At 59.9% G+C, this 18,547-nt stretch overlaps 2 protein-coding genes across 11 annotated transcripts in view; both read right to left on the reverse strand.

The window, feature by feature from the left end:
* The window catches only part of LOC119511976 (paired box protein Pax-8), a 71,247-nt gene that overhangs the window by 7,568 nt on the left and 45,132 nt on the right, over nt 1-18,547 (reverse strand). The window contains exon 9 of one of the 10 annotated variants that reach the window (XM_037806436.1): nt 1,910-2,011. The exons of the other annotated variants lie outside the window; for them this stretch is intronic. Coding sequence (XP_037662364.1) covers nt 1,910-2,011 — 102 coding nt within the window. The remainder of the gene's footprint in view (nt 1-1,909; nt 2,012-18,547) is intronic. 10 annotated transcript variants of the gene reach the window in all.
* On the reverse strand, nt 11,015-16,227 carry LOC119512784 (paired box protein Pax-8-like; the record flags this gene model as incomplete). The annotated part of the gene is made up of 6 exons (XM_037807587.1): nt 11,015-11,228; nt 11,706-12,219; nt 12,372-12,497; nt 12,749-12,837; nt 13,955-14,152; nt 16,058-16,227. Coding segments are annotated over 6 exons (1,311 nt in total), but the record flags the coding sequence as incomplete, so codon positions are not given.

Here is an 18,547-nt window from a genome sequence, read left to right on the forward strand (position 1 = left end):
GGTGGATGGATGGATGGAAAAATGTATGAAAAGATGAATGCATGAAGAGATGGAAAAATGGATAGATGAGTTGACTGATGGATGAGTGGTGATTCAGCTTCAGAACTTAGTGTCATGGTGATAAACTCTGTTAATGGTGCAGGAACAAAAAAATGAGAAGGCAAAAGAGAAGGTGAATGGACAAGAGAAATCTGTATCCTGGCCTTGTTTCTGTTGCCACCTCCCGTGGCTTGTATTTTTATTTCTGGTATGGTGAGAGGCAGTGTAGTGTAATGGAAACAGCCCCAGATTTGAAATCAAAAGACCTGTGTCTGAACAACTCAGCACTTAGTGTGGCTATGACCCTGCACACTCTCCTTTGCTTTTCTGAGCCTCAGTCTGCTCAGCTATGAAACCTGGATGACACCAAACTCCCACAGAGGTTAAATGAGGAACAGTTCTGGTGTGAGTGGCCACACACAGCAGTAAACGAATGCATCCTTCCTTCCACAGTGCGTGAATGTCGTGGCATGCCTTATTTTAAGCCTTTTTTATGTGCCTAACACACAGTCGGTACTCAAAGAAGGTTTACTGATTTGAAGTGGAGGAATTGCCATCCCATCAACTGGGAGATCCGGATAGTGGTTAAGAGATGGACAAATAATTTTTCTATTTTTTTTTCCATAAAAAAATTTCCCTAAGAACGCATTGGCGTTCCTGGGGCATTTTCTGAAAGCCCCCACCCGGGGCCATCCCCGAGTACACAAGGCCCTCCCTTTTGCAGTTCGCTTGGGTTGGGGTCAGCCTGGAACAACCTGAGGGTCTTTGGTGAGAGGCCCCAGGAGCCCTTGCGCGGGGCTTGCCCCCAGGGAAGGTGTCGTCATTAGGAGAAAACCCCAGGGCTTCAGGAGCAGGCAAGGTGGAGCGGCTGGAAGGTGGCTGGGGGACCGACTGGGGCCCGGGATTTGATTGAGAGACCCCATTATCCTCACTCTTAAAAAATAACCGAATCTTTTCCTTTTTTATCTTGACCAATCTCATTTCACGCTCCAGAAGAGGAAGGGAGGGAGGCAGAGAGCAGTCAGGGTTCTGTATTTTCAACGCTGCATTAAGCACATCGCCACGGTAACCAGGCAGCAACAAGTGCCAGCTCAGCGGGTTCCCAGGGGTGCGGTGCTTCTCCTCCCCGCTCTGCCCGAGAGCCGGCCCACCTGTCTCAGTGCAGGGCACCCAGGGCAGTGGCTGCAGAGGTTAACCCCTGCCAGGCCACGGCCAGGAGGCTGCACCAGGCACTGGGGGTCCAGGGTCCCTGGTTCACAGCCTCCTCCAGAAGCACTGGGTCCCCAGGCCAGTCTGGGCAGTGGACATGTCTCAGTTCCACCACACCCACCCCTGGGTCCTTCCTGTAGGGTTCCCAAAAGAGTGGGACCCGCCCAAAGAAAGTCCCATTGTCCTCACTTGTCTAGACCGTAACACCGGGGTCACTTGGCTGATGATAGCACTGCAGAGAGGAAGCCCCGTGCCCGGCAGGCAGGTCCCAGGATGCCCAGAGAAGGTGGGAATGCACGGGAGCCTGGGCAGAGCGAGTGCAAGAGCCACGGGGAATGCCCTTCATCATCTTCCTCATCGCCCTCCCTGGTCATCTCTCACAGGAGGGGACAGAGGTGCCGGGGGGCCGTCTGTGCTTGGCTCTCGGGACCCGTGAGAGAGGAGGTGGGGTTCGGAACCCAGCTCTGTCTGGGCGTCTGGGAAGGAGGGGAGCGGGGAGCGGCGAGGAGCAGGGCTGCGGTGCTTTCTCCAGCCCTGTGGCCCATTCCTGAGGGACCTCTGGGAAGCCCACGCGTGGGACATGCCTCCACTGGCCGCTGCGGAGCCACCTCTCCCACATCCCCCCTTTGCAGGCTCCCCTTCCGGCCCAGCCCGCCCTTACCTGCCACCATGCCTGTGATAGCAGAAGAGGGATAGCTGCCCTGTCCGCTGGTGGGCACGTGGGGCGGGTATCCAGGCAGCGTGGGTCCCACCATCTCTCGCCCTGAAAAAACACAGCAGAGAGTCACCAGGGGCCATGGGCTCCCAGCTTCATGCCCCTCTCCCGAGGCTCGCAGCACTCCCCCAGCCGGGCCCACCCTCTCCCAACCCCTCCTGCCCTGTCCCGGCCCCCGAGCCCACGTCCCTCTCTCCTGAGGGTCTCCTGAGGCTCCACCATGCAGGCAGCACTTGCCTGTGCAGTTGTGCATTGTTCACGTTCTCCAGTCATCTTGTTCATGGGAATTTTATCATACAGAGAAGGCCATGACACTGGAGGTGGCGGAGGGGGTTACGTCTCCTGGTCCTTCGTCAGCTGCCCCCCAAAGTAGGCACAGTTGCCCTGAATGAATCCACTAGAGGCACATCCCCTTCAGCCCCTGGCTCTGAGGAGAACCAACAGGCCCTACAAAGGGGTGCCCCCCCACCCCGGTTTGGACCTGCAGCAGACATTGCGAGCCAATCACTCACGCTCCCCCAAATGTACACCCCTCCTCGCCTCCCGGCCCTGGAGGAAGTGTGGGGCATCTTCAGGTTACACAGGACCACAAACTGCACATCTGCTTACTCCAGTCCCCAAAAGAACCATTTTCAGCAAAACAGATGCCCATCTCTTTCTGGTCGTCTGTAATTTGGAGATGGGGGCTAACGTGTGCTGCAGCCCTGGCCTTGGAGAAGATCGGCAGCTGGGCAAGGAGCCGGTGTCCCCCGACCGGCCTGTCCTCTAGCCCCTCCCATTCCGGGGGTCCCGCGGACCCGGTGTTTCATCCACCCGAGGGCTCTGGGCTGGGTGGGCACTGCCGTGGTCTCTCGGGGCGGCCCAGGCCAGGCACCACGTCCCAGCATGTCTGCCACCCTGCCCCGGCTTGGAGGACGAATGGCTTCTTCTCTCCGCACCGTGGGCACTTTGGACAGAACAGCTCCACCGTGGGGCTCTCCTGTGCATCGCAGGGAGTGGCAGCCCCCGCCTCTACCCGCTCCCCATGACACCTCCGTCCTTCCCATGCAGGGAGCCGCTGGGACTCAGGCTCGGGCGCCTGTCTGGCTTCCGGCACCTTCTCCGAGTGCCTCAGACCAGCCACTACAGCCCCAAGCCTCAGTGTTAGAGGGGAAAGTAAGAGCAGCCTCACGGGCCTCTTACGCTACTCTGTCAGCTAATTTCAGGCCACAGGCAGGCACATGCTAGCAACGAGCCATCAGTGTCCGTTATTTAAAACTACAGGAAAGTTCGGTAAAACTGAACACCACCCCCATTTGCTGATTTCTAACACAGTGCGGGACACTGATTACGTGCTTCAACTTGGCGGGCCTGGGCTGGGGGACCTGATCAGCCCCTGGGGAGGGTGGTGGGCACGGGCGACAGCGCCCTCCGCAGCCCCCCGGGCCTGGGAAAGTGAGGCCGGAGGCAGGCCCCATTTCCTCACCCAAAATACCACTGTTAGGGGAGGCTTGCCGGAGGGAACCGCCTTTTCCCCACCCCCTTATCTTGCCCGGACACTCCCCGTCGCCAGTGCAACTCCCATCACCGCCAGTGCGCATACATTGTTGCCAGACACCGTTGCCAGAGCAACTCCCGCCCCTTTTCAATCAACCTCCGCGCCCTCTCAGAACCAATCCAAGCCTTTAACCTCTACAGCTACCCCGCCCTCTAAACGCCCGATATAAGCTTGTACTCTCCCCTAATAAACTCTCTTGGCTTCTTCACCCTAAAAGAACCGTGTCCCGCTTGTTCCTTTCTCGCCGCCCTCCATACTTTGCACGCCTACGCCGGGGACCGGGCCCAGTCCCCCGCCTCGCCCTCGCCTCCAGGAAAGAGCCCCCGCCACCGGTACCCTCCAAGCAATCCTGAGAGCCTAGGATTTGGTAACCGGCCGCCACCTCCCCCCCCCAGACGAGTCAACTGTGACCGCAACACAGTGCCCAGCCGTGGTTGGCACCAGACCAAACAGGGCGGCGGGTTCAGTCCACCGGGCGAGCTGGAGACACGGGCGAGGGTTGGGGAGCTTTCGCAGAGAAGTGAGGGAGAGACATGCAGGCGTCTCGCGGGGTGGAACTCGAGCTGTCTGCTGAGACGGCCGTAACACTGACTCCCAGACTCGGCTTCCCAGCCCGGCCGACGCTCCTGGAGAGACGACGACGCCCGTGCCAGGGAAGGGGCCGCGAGGAGGGCAAGAGGGGGGGGCCGGTGGCGGCCGGCCAGGCCCGGTGCTCCCCTCCTCGTCACTCCGGGGCCCCTGGCCCCGCACGCCCTGTCCCTGTCCATCCCTCACCCAGCCGCTCCCTGGGCTCCGCAGCTGCCCGTGGGGTCCCGTCTCCTGACAACCAGCCCCCGAGATCATCGGCCTTACTGCACTGTATTCCGAATTTTTAGCCCTTGTCTCCCCTCAGGCATCTGATTCTCCTCCATGTGGCAAATGTATCTGAGTCAAATGCTAGAGCAGACCCCGAAGCTTCCCCAGGGCGCAAGCCCACCTGGAGAGGGTGCCAGGCGTCCCTCGAGACGTCCCCCAACCTGGGAACCATCGACTCACAATGGTCCCACCAAACTCTTTGCTGCTTCAATCCCTTAAACATGCAGGTTCTTCCAAACAGCCACGAGCTGCGCAGCCCTCTTAGACGCGAAGGCCCGGAAGCCGCGACTGTGCCCTCTTGGTTACGCAGCTCCCTACGGCTCCTCAGCACAGGTGTGTCCTGGGGCTGCAAGTCCGTCTTTCCTGCACTCAAACACACTTCCAACACGGCCCCGATCTTAAGAAGCTGACACGGGCGCAGGTCTGTTTCCACAGCTGTAGAGAGGAGCGCTAACGGAATGCAGCAGCCCAGGAATATGGGTTCAGAGCTCACATATGGGGAGAGCCCAGGGTCAAAACCATTACTTGGAGGAATTCATGGGGTGGAAGTGAATTCAGACAATTTTATTTGTCCCCTTTGATGTTTACCCTCTATGTGACCCCTTTTCAATTCCTTATCTTGTTCTGATAGTAAGGAGAATTTATGGCAATCTGGAAAACTCCTTGGCAGGACTAAATACAATTTTGCACAAAAGGATGGAAGTTAGTGGACGCTTTGAAGCTGTCTTCTGCTGATAAGACCCAACGCGGAGCTCCCCGAGCCACTGGGCTGCAGCCTCTACGGCACTGTCTCGGCCAGTCGGGAGCCCAGATGGACGTCCAGAGGGGACGGGCAGCCCACTGTCCCCCAAACCCTGTGCTTCTGCCTTCTCGGCTGGAAAGCCCCCTGGGGAGTTGCTGGGCTGGGGGAGGAAGTGACCCTTAGGGGAGATTCTGTGTTGAAGGAACTCACTCACTGGTGGGGGAGCCTGGGAAGGTTGGGGTCCTTTGGGAACCACTCAGAGGAGGGGGCCGGGCACTGGGGTCTTCAGGGGGTCACTCAGAGGATGGGGAGCCTGAGCCAATTATGGCACGAAGAGGCTCCCCTCTCTGCACCATGTCGGGGGAATAATTTCCTTCCCTTCAATCCAGCTCTCTACCCCTCGGGTGGGCTCCTGCCCCCTCCCACCGTGTCCTCAGTTCTCTCCTGGGTCCAGGCTCATGCTGCTCCTGAGGGCCAGGCTGGGGCAGGCCCCATGGTGGGAGGTTCAGGGGCTCCCGCCAGCACCCAGAGCCCAGTGTGGACACGGCCCTGCACCCCTCAGAGCCGCTGCTTCTGCACTGACCCCAATCCTCGGGCTGCGCCCCACGGCCGGCCCTGCTCTCCAGCATCGCGTGGGCCTGGCTCCGGGACCCGCCAACCTGAGGAGTGGGCATGTCCACCAGAGCAGGAACTGGGGAAGTTCCCAGTGTCACCCCGATGTGACTGCACGTTCACAGGGGACCCTCGAAGCCCTAAAATGGTGGCGGTGAGGGGAGACAGTGTGGAGGTTTGGGGGCTGTGCAACTGCACTTTGTCACACAGGGGTCTGTGCGGGACACGCCAGCTCCCCCCTGCCTTGTCTCTCTCTCTCGGTCTCCTCAGCGGACCCCACCAAGCCCGCCAGGGTCCGCAGGAGCTGAGGTTCCCCGGCCCGACCTGATGCGCCATCCCTACCTCGTCTCTGCAGCTCCCCTGTCCCTCCCCGGGCCGCCTCCCCAGTGACCGCCGCCCCCCAGCCCTCCCCACTCCATTTTCTCTGCCTGATGTCATTTCAGTTAGCTCACAGATTCTTCTCCTTTAACCGTTTGGTCAAAACAAATGTCCCATCTCTGCTTTTGCCCTCTTGACATTTCCAACTCCAAGTCAGCGTTTTCTTTCTCACTGCAGACCCGTGAACGCTGCCCCTCCATGCAAACACAGGCTTCTGGGAGTCACCTTCACCTCTGTCTCCACCTCTTCCAAGACAGGCGAGATGTGGAGATGTGAGAACGGAATTCCAGGTTCCGGGCAGACAGAAAACGTAGGGTCAGTTAGGACAGAGGTTTGATGGACTTGAATTAGCTGTCCTCGGGGTGTCTCTGGGCCAGTCCAGAACCCATGTCCAGGGGCAGGGCCCCGCCCTAAGTGGAGCAGCTCTCATCTGCTGTGTCCACCTGGCTTCGGCCAAGGCCTCATTTCAAGAGAGCTGTGCAGTCCGGCGAGTGTGGGAGCCCCCAGGCCAGAGGGGCTGTCCGACTCCGCTGCCTCCGAGCGGCCCCCAGCCCCCGCTGCTCCCTGCTCTAACGGGTGCCACTGAGGCAGAGCCACACGGAGACGGGGCCACTCTGGCTTCCTCCGCTGGCCCTGGTCTCGTTTCTTGCGGAAGCCCTTTGGATTTCTCAGACTGTTGAGGGCTTCCGCCCTCCCTGCCTCCACCACGGCCTCTTCCCGACCAAACCCCCTCAGGCCCTGGCTGCTCGGGTGGCTCCCCTCCTCGGGGACGCGGCCCCCGCCCGCCTGGGAAGGAGGCTCCGAGGCCCTCTCAGTTCCTGGTTTGCTGACGGTGACGAGGCTCCTGACGGGGTTCCCCAGCGCCCACCCCCCCAGGTTGAGTCTCTGAGTTTATCAGATCTAAAGATGCCTGAGTGTCCTCGATGCGTGATGCCGGGGAGCTGGGTGTGAGGACAGCTGCATTAGGGGCTCAACTGGAGTAACTGTCTTCGGAAATCTGCTCCAAACACCAATGCCTGGTTCCCTCCAAAGCTTACTTTCCTGTTTCTTCCCAGGACCGGGGGGTCACCACTTTCCAGTGCCTGGCCTCGGGGTGCCTGCTGTCCGTGGGTCTTGGGGTGCGGCGCGGCAAGGCTGGCAGCCTCTACTTCCCCGCCGCCTGGCCCCGGCCCTGCTGCAGCGCCAGCACCTCCGAGAGCGGAGTCGGCGCCGGGCGAGCGGCCAGTAGGTCTGGCCCTGAGGACCCTCCCGCCCCGCTCCTGCCGGCGGAGACCTCCCTGTCGTACCTGAGAGCAGGGCCTGGCCCGGGAGCTGCCCGTACACGGAGGCAGCGTGGGGAAGGCACCTGAAGGGCGGGACCGAGGCGGCCGGGAGCCCGGGGCCCGCGGGGCTGCAGATCCAAAAGGCGGAGCTAGATAAAGAGGAAGGGGTGGAGCTAGCACTGGACACCTCGGGGGTTTCCTGCTTTATGGCGAAGGGTGAGTGAGGATCTGCCGGAGGAGGGAGACAACAAGGAGAGAGGGTGTGCGATGGCCGATGCGGTGCGGCGCGGCCGGGCCCCGGGCGGGGGGGCGCTGGGGCGGGCCGAGGGGCGACGAGGGAGGGAGGGGCTGCGATGGCGATCGTGGCGGTAAGGGCTGGGGTGTCTCGGGATGGGTGGTGAGGAGGGGGAGCAGCTCCTTGGCCGCTGCGTATCCCCGCGTAAGTGGCGATTTGGTGGCAGGTTAGACTGGAGAGAGCTTCCACGCCTCTCCCTGCCATGCCGGCCGCAGCCCGGCCCCTCGGCCCCCATCGGGCCCATCGGCCTCTGCAGGCCCAGGACCCCCCGGCGGCCTTCCCCCTTCGCAGCGGCCCGGCTACCGCCGCCCCTGGCCCGGCCCACCCGCCGCTGGTTCCGGAGGCCGTGAGCCCGGTCCTAGTACCCTGTCACCACGGGGTCACGCCTGGTGGGTACGGCAGGTTGCGCTCCCAGGGGGTACGTGTTGGAAGGGGGGCTCAGGGCAGATCTTTCCCATCAATTCCAGGGGGCTGCTTGAGCAGGGGCAGCGGGTAGAGGCCCTGGGGGACAAAGAGCAGTCAGCTCAATCTGGGGTTAGCTCCCCCAACACGCCTCCCTTCTCCTCTCTCCCCCCTCCCCCCTCTCCTCCTCCCCTTCCCCTCCCCCTTCCCCTCCCCTCTCCCTCTCCCGCTCCCTTCTGCCCTTTCGTTCCCACTCCCTCCTGAGGAGCTTCATTTGGTCTCCAGTGTCTTCCAGCCCCAGGCTCAGGGATTCCCCTCCCAAGCCCCAGAATCCCAGAATCCAAGGCTGGCACCGATGGACGTCGAAGGACCAGGCCCTGGTGGGAAAGCTGCTCTCCTGGCCAGCCCCTCACCCTGCCTGGTCCCACAGAGTACAAGACTCACAGGGCCATGGCCTGGGGAGGAGAAGGAGCTCGTCACACGCCCAGGCCTGGGGTTCAGCCATCACCCTGAATGGCAGCACAGCGCACCCCTCACCTCTGCAGAGAGCTGACTGCAGAGCTCGGACCCCCGCCACCGTGGGCCTGTGACACTGAGTCTCTTACATGTTGAGCCTGAAGCCCAGAGGGTCACTGTCCCGGTCTGTGTAATGAACCAGGAATTCTGGTCCTGACCCAGTAACAACACAACACAATACATGGGGTTTCGTTTCTCCAAATCCAAGCAAGTATAAACTAGCAGGTTCAGCCTAAAGATGCTATATAGGGTTAATTCTGTCTGAAAGACTCTTTATCAAGTTCCAGACATTTTCTTCAATCAGACCTCATTTTATAACCCACCAGCCACCTCTGACATCTGAACAGCAATCCCGAGGTGCTCAGCTGAGCATCTGCAACCCCCCACTATGGCCCCCTCGCCAGGGGGACCAGACATGCACATGTGCACACGTACACACATGTGCACAACCCCACACATGTGTACACGCATGTGTATACACACACGTGCATGCACGCACACCATCATACACACACGTGCTCGTGTACACACACCCCACACATGCACACAGTGCACAACCCCACACGTGTGTACACGTGTGTGTATACACATGTGCACGCACACATACCATCACACGCACACGTGCTCGTGTATGCACACACCCCACACATGCACACACGTACACGTGCACAACCCCACATGTGTGTACACGCATGTGTATACACACACGTGCACACACACATACCGTCACACGCACACGTGCTTGTGTACACACACCCCACACACATGCACACATGCACACAAGTGCACAACCCCACACGTGTGTACATGCATGTGTATACACACGTGCACGCACACATACCATCACACACGTGCTCGTGCACACACACCCCCACACACGTGCACATCCCACACGTGCGTACACATGTGTGCGTATATACACACACGTGCACACACACATACCATCACACGCACATGTGCTCGTGTACACACCCCCACATGCACACACGTACACGTGTGCACAACCCCACACGTGCGTACACACGTGCATATGCACATGTGCACACACACATACCATCACATGTACACGTGCTCGTGTACACACACACCCCACACATGCACACACGTACACACACGTGCATGCACACGCATATGCCCACACAGGGATCACACGCATCACAAATGCACTTTGCTAAACGTGCAAAACTGAAATCAAGGAACGCTCCGTGGTCACATGGCACCACAAAAGGTGATTGCTTTTCATGATTTCCATCCAGCCAGGCTCTGCAAGGAGCCACAGCATTTTGCACTGCCGGAAACTTCTGGCAGCCTCAGACTTCCACCAGCACTGGAGGCAGGGTGGTGTTTCTTAGAGCCTGGCTTCATGAAATTGAACAAAACACCTACTTTCTAGATGTAAGAAAAAGAGAAGTTGAAAATGTCTTATGGTTGGGTTGATTTGATGCCATAATATTTACTCAAAATCCTATAGCTGTTCTGAAATCCAGGCAATTTAGTGAGGAAAGAAAAAACTCCTGTGCACTCAAGCGACTGGGGATGATGCATGGAGCAAGTGGGAACTGGGTGTTTCCTGGAAGTGACCTTGGCGTGGAGGGTGGGGGCCGCAATGCTCCAGAAGTGGCTGCAGCTGAGGGGCTCTCTCCTCTCCTTGACATCCCACCTCCGTGCTCTCACCTGTGCTCTCCCCTCAAGGCCGATGAAGGGCTACGTGGGATTTTACACACGTGGCTCTGGGGCTGGCACAGAGCTCTTGGTAGCAGTAGATGCTCAATAAGCCGTGATCAAGGTATTGCAATGTCTGAGTTATGTGAAGGCTCGGAGCTGTCAAATTCTTGGTCTCTGTCATTGTAATATTTGTGTTCATTGACCTGCTTCTTTGGGTGTCTGTGAAGGAGAGGCACAAGATTCGTACAGACTTCCCTTCCACGTGCCTGGTAGTAAAGTGGCAACCAGGCAAGGCCACGGGTGCTTCTGGTTCTCACACGATGACGACGCGTCCGTCCAGGGTCGGGTGTGAGGCCCTCCCTCCTCTCGGACTCCTGTGCCAGCTGGGAGAGTGCGGTGCCTCTGTCACAAGCAGGAAGGCGAGTGCTGCTGGCAAGAGGTGCCCCAGACGCAGCCAGGGGCCCCCAGCGCTGCAGGTGAAGGAACGAGTGAGGGTGGGACACGTGATGTGCTTTGCTGGGCGCCAGTGTCCTCATCGAGAGGATGATGACTTGAGCATCCAGTGGTTTCCAAACCCCCTTTTCCAGTCTTCAAGTGAGAACTTCCACAGAAGCACAACGTACAGAACAAAGAACGACAGACCACTCAGGGTGAAACCAGGGCCCGCGGCCCGAGCCCCACCCTGGCCCTGGGTTCCTGCCACCTCCTGGGGGCCGGGAGCAGGTGCTGCCGGGGTCCTGTAGACCCCTGGGAGTGGACGCACACGTGGTGCCCGGGCCCCTTGTGATCACACAGGCCCCCCAGGGCCCGAGAATGGCTCCGCGATGGAGCGGGTGCCCAGGGACCCAGCAGCAGGGATCTGCTGGCTGGTGTCCATGCGGCCACCCTGTTCTCTCCAGAGCTGTGGCTGCGCCATGCCAACTCGCTCCCGGTTTCTCTGCTCCCCCTCATGCTCGCCACAGCCTAGGCTGATAAATCGCTGACACAGATTGCCTGCCCTGCTGCAGGAGTGGCCATGGGCCGGGGCTCAGCTTATGCCCAGCTTCACCAGCTCTGTCCTCCTCAGATCTTACAAGTGCATGGATCGAATGATGGCCTGAGCAAAGAGGGTGAGCAGAACCCCCACAGAACTCCTCAGCTGGGGTTTGGCGGGGCTAGTCGGGGGGCATTGAGCCAGGAAGGGCTCGGATCTCTGTTGGGCTCTGGTGGGGCCTTGGACACCCCTGCCCACTTTTTACAGAAGCCAAACATTTTAGTCCAACCATCTGCCCTGTGTTTGGGAGCTAGAAATTCCCTTGGAACTGCAATTTACTATTCTGGGTTCCTCAGGTTGTTTGTGATACATTCATGACACCTTGACTGGGTATCTGTGATAAGCAGAGCACAAATATAGGTGCTGAGATTTGAAAACAAGTTTCAGATGCTGCTCTTATCACTGGCCCGCCGTGACACACTGTGAAGAGCTGGGAGCAGCTCACAGACATGCAGAAGCCCGGAGGGGCCACAAGCTGTCTGCGGGGCAGGGCGTCTGTGCTGAGTCTGAACAGCCGAGCAGGACTTTTCCAGCAGAGAATGGGGAGAAGACACAGCCTGTGTGCATCTGGGATTTTACACCCGGGACTGAGAGCAGCCTGCTCAGGGAGGATGCAGACTCGGGTGCTCGGAGTGGGCAGTGGAGGTGGGGCTGAAGGCGCCAGCCGGGTCCTGATGGGAAGGTCGGCGCGGAGGCCCCATAGGAGGGGCTGGGTGGGGACGGAATGCCGATGGGGGACACGGGCGGACGGTGGCCCTCTCCGAGCACCAGGGGGCTGGCCCTTACCTGCTCGCCTTTGGTGTGGCCGGGGGAGGTGTAGGCTCCGGGTAGTTTCTGCCGCTCGAACGGGCACTCGAGCGGCTCCAGGTGGTGCTGGCCGAAGGCGTCCGAGCGCAGGTGCTTGCGGGGCCCGCCACCCTCCTGGGCATCGAGGCTCAGCCGACAGCTGTCCCGGTCACCTGGAGCCCCCAGGCAGGGAGAGCGCTCATCCCCCACCTCGCTTGCCCCTGGGTTCTGGAGCCAGGCCCACGCTGAGCGGCTGCCAAGGGAGGGACGGCTTGGACACAAGGCACAGGGTGCTGAGCCAATGCCCCCCACCCGCCTCACTCACTGTCATCCATCTTCCTCTTGCCGTCACTGCCAGGCTGGGTGATGCCCAGGAGCCCGTTGATGGAGTAGGTGGAGCCCAGGGAGTCAGACTGGGGTGACTGCGGGGGCGTGACAGCCGAGCTGGGGACTGCAGGGGGAGAGGGCCATGAGGGGGCAGCCTCACAGCCCCAGCGCCCACCCTGCCTGCAGGACAGAGCTGGCAAGGCTGCAGCTGCTCCTGCCGGGGCCGTGACGGGAGGTTCTCGGGGTCGGCGCCACCTCTAAGTCCTGGGGACCTGGTCAAGGCTTCGCAGCAAGGCCATGGCTCGGCCCACATCTGGGCTCACAAGTTGCAGATGTGTGTGCTCGTGGGGGACATGCAGCACCAAGGACACTCACTCAGCGTGTGTCCTGGGCTCAGGGACTTGGTGGCCACGCAGCTCTCCATGGGGAGGTTGAATGGCTGCTGCACTTTGGTCCGGATGATTCTGTGAGGAAAAAAAAAGGTCCAGACCCCACTGTCCTTTTGACAGCCCCCTCGGGCACCTCAAAGGCCACCTCATGCCCCAGGGGTCCCCCTGGCGTCTGGCCCTCGTGGGGTCCGCCCCAGCCTCTCCGGGCAGCAATGCAGGTGACGCAGCTCCTCTGCTTGTCCCTCACATCCCCGTCATGCTGTCCCCAAGCTCTTGGGCTTGGCCTTCCGAGCTCTCCAGCTCTCCCCAGGACCATCCCCAGCCACCCCAGCCACCTTGTCCCTTTCTAATCCGTTCTCCCTGCCGCTGCAGAGTGGACTTGCTGAAATGCAAGTCAGCCTCTGCTTAAATCTGTCAGGGGCTGTAGTCCAAGGCCCCGGCCCCTGGAGCACGGCCGCCCTCACTCTCCCCTTGGCTCCTCTCAGCTTCTAAGGGGTGACCTGCTAGCCACGGGCCTCTGCGTGGGCTGCTGCTTCTGCCCAGCGCGCTTTCCCCTACCTCCACCTCACTTCACTGCGCATCGTCGCTTCTTGCTTGGGGGAAGCCTTTCACAGCCCCTTACCTAGCTCTTCATCACCCTCTCTTTAGGCAGGACCTAGTCTTGCACTTTTACGACGGTTTGTGGGGTTTCTTGATTAGCCTCAGTCTTCCTCATTAGACTGTAAACTCCACGAGGACGGGAGTCATGGGTCCCTGGGGCCTGGCACACGAGTGAATTATGTGGCTGAATTAATGTGCGAGTGCGAAAATGGTTAACTGGGTAGTGAATGAAGAATGGAATGACTAGGGAATGAGCCAGTGTTTGAATGAGAGCCAGGCGAGGAGTCTTGTGGCTGAGGAAATGACCAGTCCAAAGAGGTTGCTGATTGAATGAAAGGGGATGTGGTGTGTGAGGCAGGAAACTGCAGAGATGACTTCACGGGGTGGGGTCCCTGGGGGAGGGTAGTGGAGGAGGTGGGGAGGTGTGCACCTGCCTGGCTTCCCACAGCCCCTGCTCTGCCCGAGCCAGCCCTTCCCCTGGCCCCAGGGCCCACGTCCTGTGGCTGGAGGCTTCCATCAGGCCCCAGGGCCCGCGTCCTGCGGCTGCCACTCCCTCACCTGTTGGTGGAGCTCACCTGTTGGTGGAGCTCACCTGTTGATGGAGCTGACGCTGGGCACCGTGTCGTTGTCACAGACGCCCTCTGCTAGGAGCCGGTCTCGGATCTCCCATGCAAACATGGTGGGGTTCTGCCGCTTGTAGTCCCCAATCTTCTCCACCACCTTGGGGGTGGCCACCTTGGGCTTGGAGCCTCCGATCACCCCAGGCCGGATGCTGCCAGTCTCGTAGTACCTACTCCAATAGACAACCCCAGGAATTCCCAAGTAAGCAGGCGGGGTCTCCGGGAAGGGATGTAGCCAGAGACTCTCATTTCCCCAGGAGACCTCTAGGGGAGGAGGGCAAAGCCCTGGGACTGGCCTTGGACACCTGATGTGCCCAGCATGGTCGTCTCCCTTGCTTGGGTAGGTTCATGCTGTTGCCAAACCAGAACCCTCCACTGAAGTCCTCACCTGGGACCCTGACTGCCCTGTCCCTTCTGTTGAGCCTGTCTCCTGTGGCAGTGCACCTGCCCGAGTCATCTTATGGGCAGGAACCAATCCCAGTGTACCCACTGCTTGTGAATTACAGGCTTGCAGCAGCGGTTTTCTCAATCCAGGCATTGCTCACTATTCTCCTTGGCCATCCTGGTGCTCCTCCTACCTGGACGTGAGCTGGGGTTGCCACTCTGTCCTGGCTGCTGTCCACCTTTCTCCCCACCCTGGCCCTTGGAGAAGTGACTCCCCTTCTACCCGGTCACCATGGGGCAAAGCTGGCCTCCTCAGGGCTCCAGGATCCCCACCTGGCCAGGCCCAGCACCTCAACTGAGCACTTGCCCAGGTCTCTGCTCCACCCTCCCCAGCCAGCTGCTTCGGCAGGTCAGTGGCCTGTCAGGATAACTCCCCTTCCTCTTTGTTGTGGAAACACTCAAGTCTCCTCTGCCATGAAGAAAAAGCCTGGCTCTTTAAAGCTCCACTCCCCTGTCCCCACTATCCAGAGCTCAGCACCACCCCCGTTGCCCCCAGACCCCCGAACACCACAGCCCATGCTGGGGTCTCACCCATCTTGGGGAAGCCCCACTCCCTACCCCAGTAAGGGACCACCCTATTTCTTGACAACTGCAGTCAAGAAACCAGGGTTTTCACAGACGATGACAGCTTAGGCCCCTTGACCTCATCAAGCTGTCCTGTGAGTGGAGAGGGGGTGCAGCTCCACGGAGCTGATGCAGAACCCCAAAGCCTCAGGTGAGGCACATTTCTGATGGACATAGTTTTCCAGATTAGGACACGTGGCTACGTCAGCACAGAAGACCTTGCTGATCCCAATTTCTTTTGAATCACTGGGTTAGTGATCTGCAGCCCGGGGTGAGGCACAGGTGAGAGGCAGGTGTTGATGCACAGGTGACGTGCAGGCAATAAGTGCAGGTGATGTCCAGGTGATAATGTGCAATTGATAAGTGCAACTGAGTTCTAGATGATGCAAAGGTGATGCACTGGTGATTATGTGCAGACAATAACATGCAAGTGATGACACGCAGGTGCTGTGGAGGTGATGCAGAACCAGAGCTGCCATTCTGCTCTGGGGCCTCATAGACGGCTTCTCCAGCCTCGGATTTCATAAGCATCACCTGGTCATCTTACAAACAGCCCAGCATCCAGGCCTGGCTCCCGACAGGCTGATTCTGCAGGCCCAGGCAGGGCCTTTCCCCAAGTGACCCTGGAGATTCTCTGGCAGGTGCTTGGAGAGTTTTGGCTTGAGAAGCACAAATTCAGACCTTCCTCTCGAGGGGCAAGCCCTTGGGAGCCACTTCTGACCATGTGTTCCCCCCAGTGGGTCCATTTCCCTGGGTCTCCGCAGGGGCAGCACATTTGGGAATAGGAGGTAAGATTTCCTCGCTTCAGGTGCAGAGAACACCACAGAAAATGAGAAATGGGTAAAGGAGAAAAGGGGAGTTGCAGAAACTAAAGGAAGGAGATATGGACAGAAGGGAGGTCAGGGTAAAAACAGGACTGGGAGGTCCTGGGGAAACATGAGGCCCCGAAGTGCCAGGACCCCTTGTTCAGGTCCTGGGACCAAACGGGACTGGGAGCCGGCCGCGAGTGCCGGGGGCTGCCGAGGGAAAGTGGCGGAGCGGGCCTGCGCCCGGAATTTCGTGCCTACCTGCCGAGGATCTTGCTGACGCAGCCGTGGCTGACACGGAGCTGGCGGGAGATGTCGCAGGGCCGCACGCCCTGGTGTGCCAGGTCCACGATGCGCTGCCGCACCACCTCGGGCAGGGGTCTGCCGTTCACAAAAGCCCCTCCCAGCTGGTTCAGCCCTCCGTGGCCTGGGAGGGGACAGCCGGCAGCGGGTCAGGCCCTGCAGGGAGCTGCTGCCCTCCCGCTTCCCACCTGGCCACAGCCGTGGTGACCAGTACCACAAACCCGTTGGCTTAAAAAACAGGAATTTCCCTCGGTTTTGGGAGCAGAAAGTCCAGAACCAAGGTGTCAGCAGCCCCTGCTCTCCATCACTCTCAACATAACTCACCTTGGCCTCTGCCGCTCGGCCCCTTCCCTCCCCGTGTCCCCTCCCGGCCCAGGTTCCTCTGAGGGCTCCAGCCACTGGGCTCAGTTCGGGCCTCGTCCTAGCAGGGTCTTTGAAGAGCCTCTGTGCAAACAAGCTCACACCCACAGCCCTTCGCACGTGCACGGGGAGCCTGACATCCCAAACGACCCCCATGTCCTTGGCTCCCCTGCCAACGGCCAGCCCTCCACAGGGAGGGAGCCACCGAGTCACAGCTTCTCAGATTTCTCCTTTTCCTTCCCTTTTGAGCCAGAGAACCAGCCTTAAACAAAATTATGTGGAAAAACACAAACTCGAATGACCGAGGTGTCTTCTCACGCTAACAGGGAACTTGCCGGCTTGCAGCTGCGGCAGCCACCTGGGGCAGGTGCCAAGAGCACCCTCCGCCGCCCTCCTGGCCTCGACCCTGTCCCAGGCCCCGGCCTGTGCCTCACCCCGAGTCCACTTACTCCACTTGCCAGGCAGTGCCGCAGCAGTGGCAGACGTGTCCCCTGCTCTTTCCTCACGGGTTCACTATCAGAAGGGCACAAACCAGAAAAAGGCCATCACAGGGCTGCACGGATCCTCCGGGGCAGGCCACAGGGGCCCGGCTGAGCAGAAGGACATGGAGCCACGGATGCGGGACGGGGGACGGGGGACAGGGGAGGCTTCAGGCGATGGGGGCAGCTGGTGTGGGTGCAGGTGTGTGGACAGGTGGCCCAGTCATAGCTGTCCCTGCAGCCACGTGGGCTTCTGGCTGGGGCCACAGCTGATCCACACGACTTCTGCGACCGGCTCACGTGAGAAGAGCCAGGCCTAGTGCAGGGCAGCGCGGCCTCCCGGAGGGGCCGGGGCAGAGTCCTCAGGGTGAGGGGAGCAGGTGGGGCAGGCCCTGAGGGACGCGGTTGCAGGAGGTTGTGGCCGAGGGCAGAAGGGCCCGCCGTGCCCATTAGGGCCCACTGCACAGCACACTCAGAACTGCCTGGCCAGGTGCCCTCAGGCCCCAGCTGTCTGCAGTCGGACAATCAAGTTCCCTTGAAACATAAAAAAAAAAGGTAAAGGAAAGGCTGGAGGCCTCTGGCTTGGGCAGCCTTCAGGAGGAAACGCCCTCTGGCCAAATCCCCGGTGTGGGGCCTGCTCTGCTCCCCCTTCCTAGCAGAGGCAACCGGGGCTGGGTCCAGGGTCCCCTGCGGCCTCCTGGCTCCTGCAGGTCCAGCCATGAGCACCAGGCGGCGCCCGCTGCCCCAGAAGCTCGGGGTCCCTGCCCCCCAGCAGGCAGCTGGAAAGGTTCCGAAACCACATGCCACTCTTAGATGGCAGGACTCGGCCCTGTGCATCTTGGAAAGTCTGCGTCTCTGCAAGTTGGCTGCAGAAACCCGAAACTGCACCCTGAGCAATGTGGCCCTACAGGGGCACCTGCCTGCCGAGCCTCCCCGCTGCCTCCCACATGGTAAATTCTCGGGTGCTGGGGCTGGCTTGGCTTCGGGGTGATTCGGTGTCACTGTGGAGAGCCTCGGGCCAGATCCTGACTGGGCTCTGCCCATATTTACCTTGTCATTTGAGAAGCTTTTGTTTGCTTTTATATCTTAGTGTTTTCATCCATTGAATGGAGCCAAACAACCTCGAGCTGTGCCTGCTGCGGCCGACAGTGATGGGAAGCAGGGCAGAGCCGTGTAGGGTGCGGTTCCCCATTTCTAAGACTCCCCTTGGTGACTGTCACGGCCCAAGCTTGACCCCAGGACTGGGGCAGTGGCTCTCAAACTCGAGAGCCCTCGGAATCACACAGCGGCGAAGCCAGCGCCCAGCCTGCGGCAGGACGGAGGAGCGTCTGCTCTGAGAAGTTCCCAGTGCTGGTCGAGAAACCTGCTGAGAGCCCCGGGCTGGGTGGGGCAGTGGCTCGTAAAGAAAACGTAAGAGTAAGTCCTCATAGCCCTCTGCTTCTAAATTCTGATTCCTGTCGCCTATGAATGACGGTTTCCGCTTCTTTCCATCTCAGCACCAGTGGTCAGGTGCAAGCCCGAACAAGACAAGAGGCCTGGCCTCAAGGAACTTGAAATCTTTTTGGGGCTGCAATCTGACAAACTGGGAATGACCATCTCAAGCGGAGGT

Source organism: Choloepus didactylus, chromosome 17 (genome assembly GCF_015220235.1).
Source record: "Choloepus didactylus isolate mChoDid1 chromosome 17, mChoDid1.pri, whole genome shotgun sequence".
NCBI classification, from domain to species: Eukaryota; Metazoa; Chordata; class Mammalia; order Pilosa; family Megalonychidae; genus Choloepus; species Choloepus didactylus.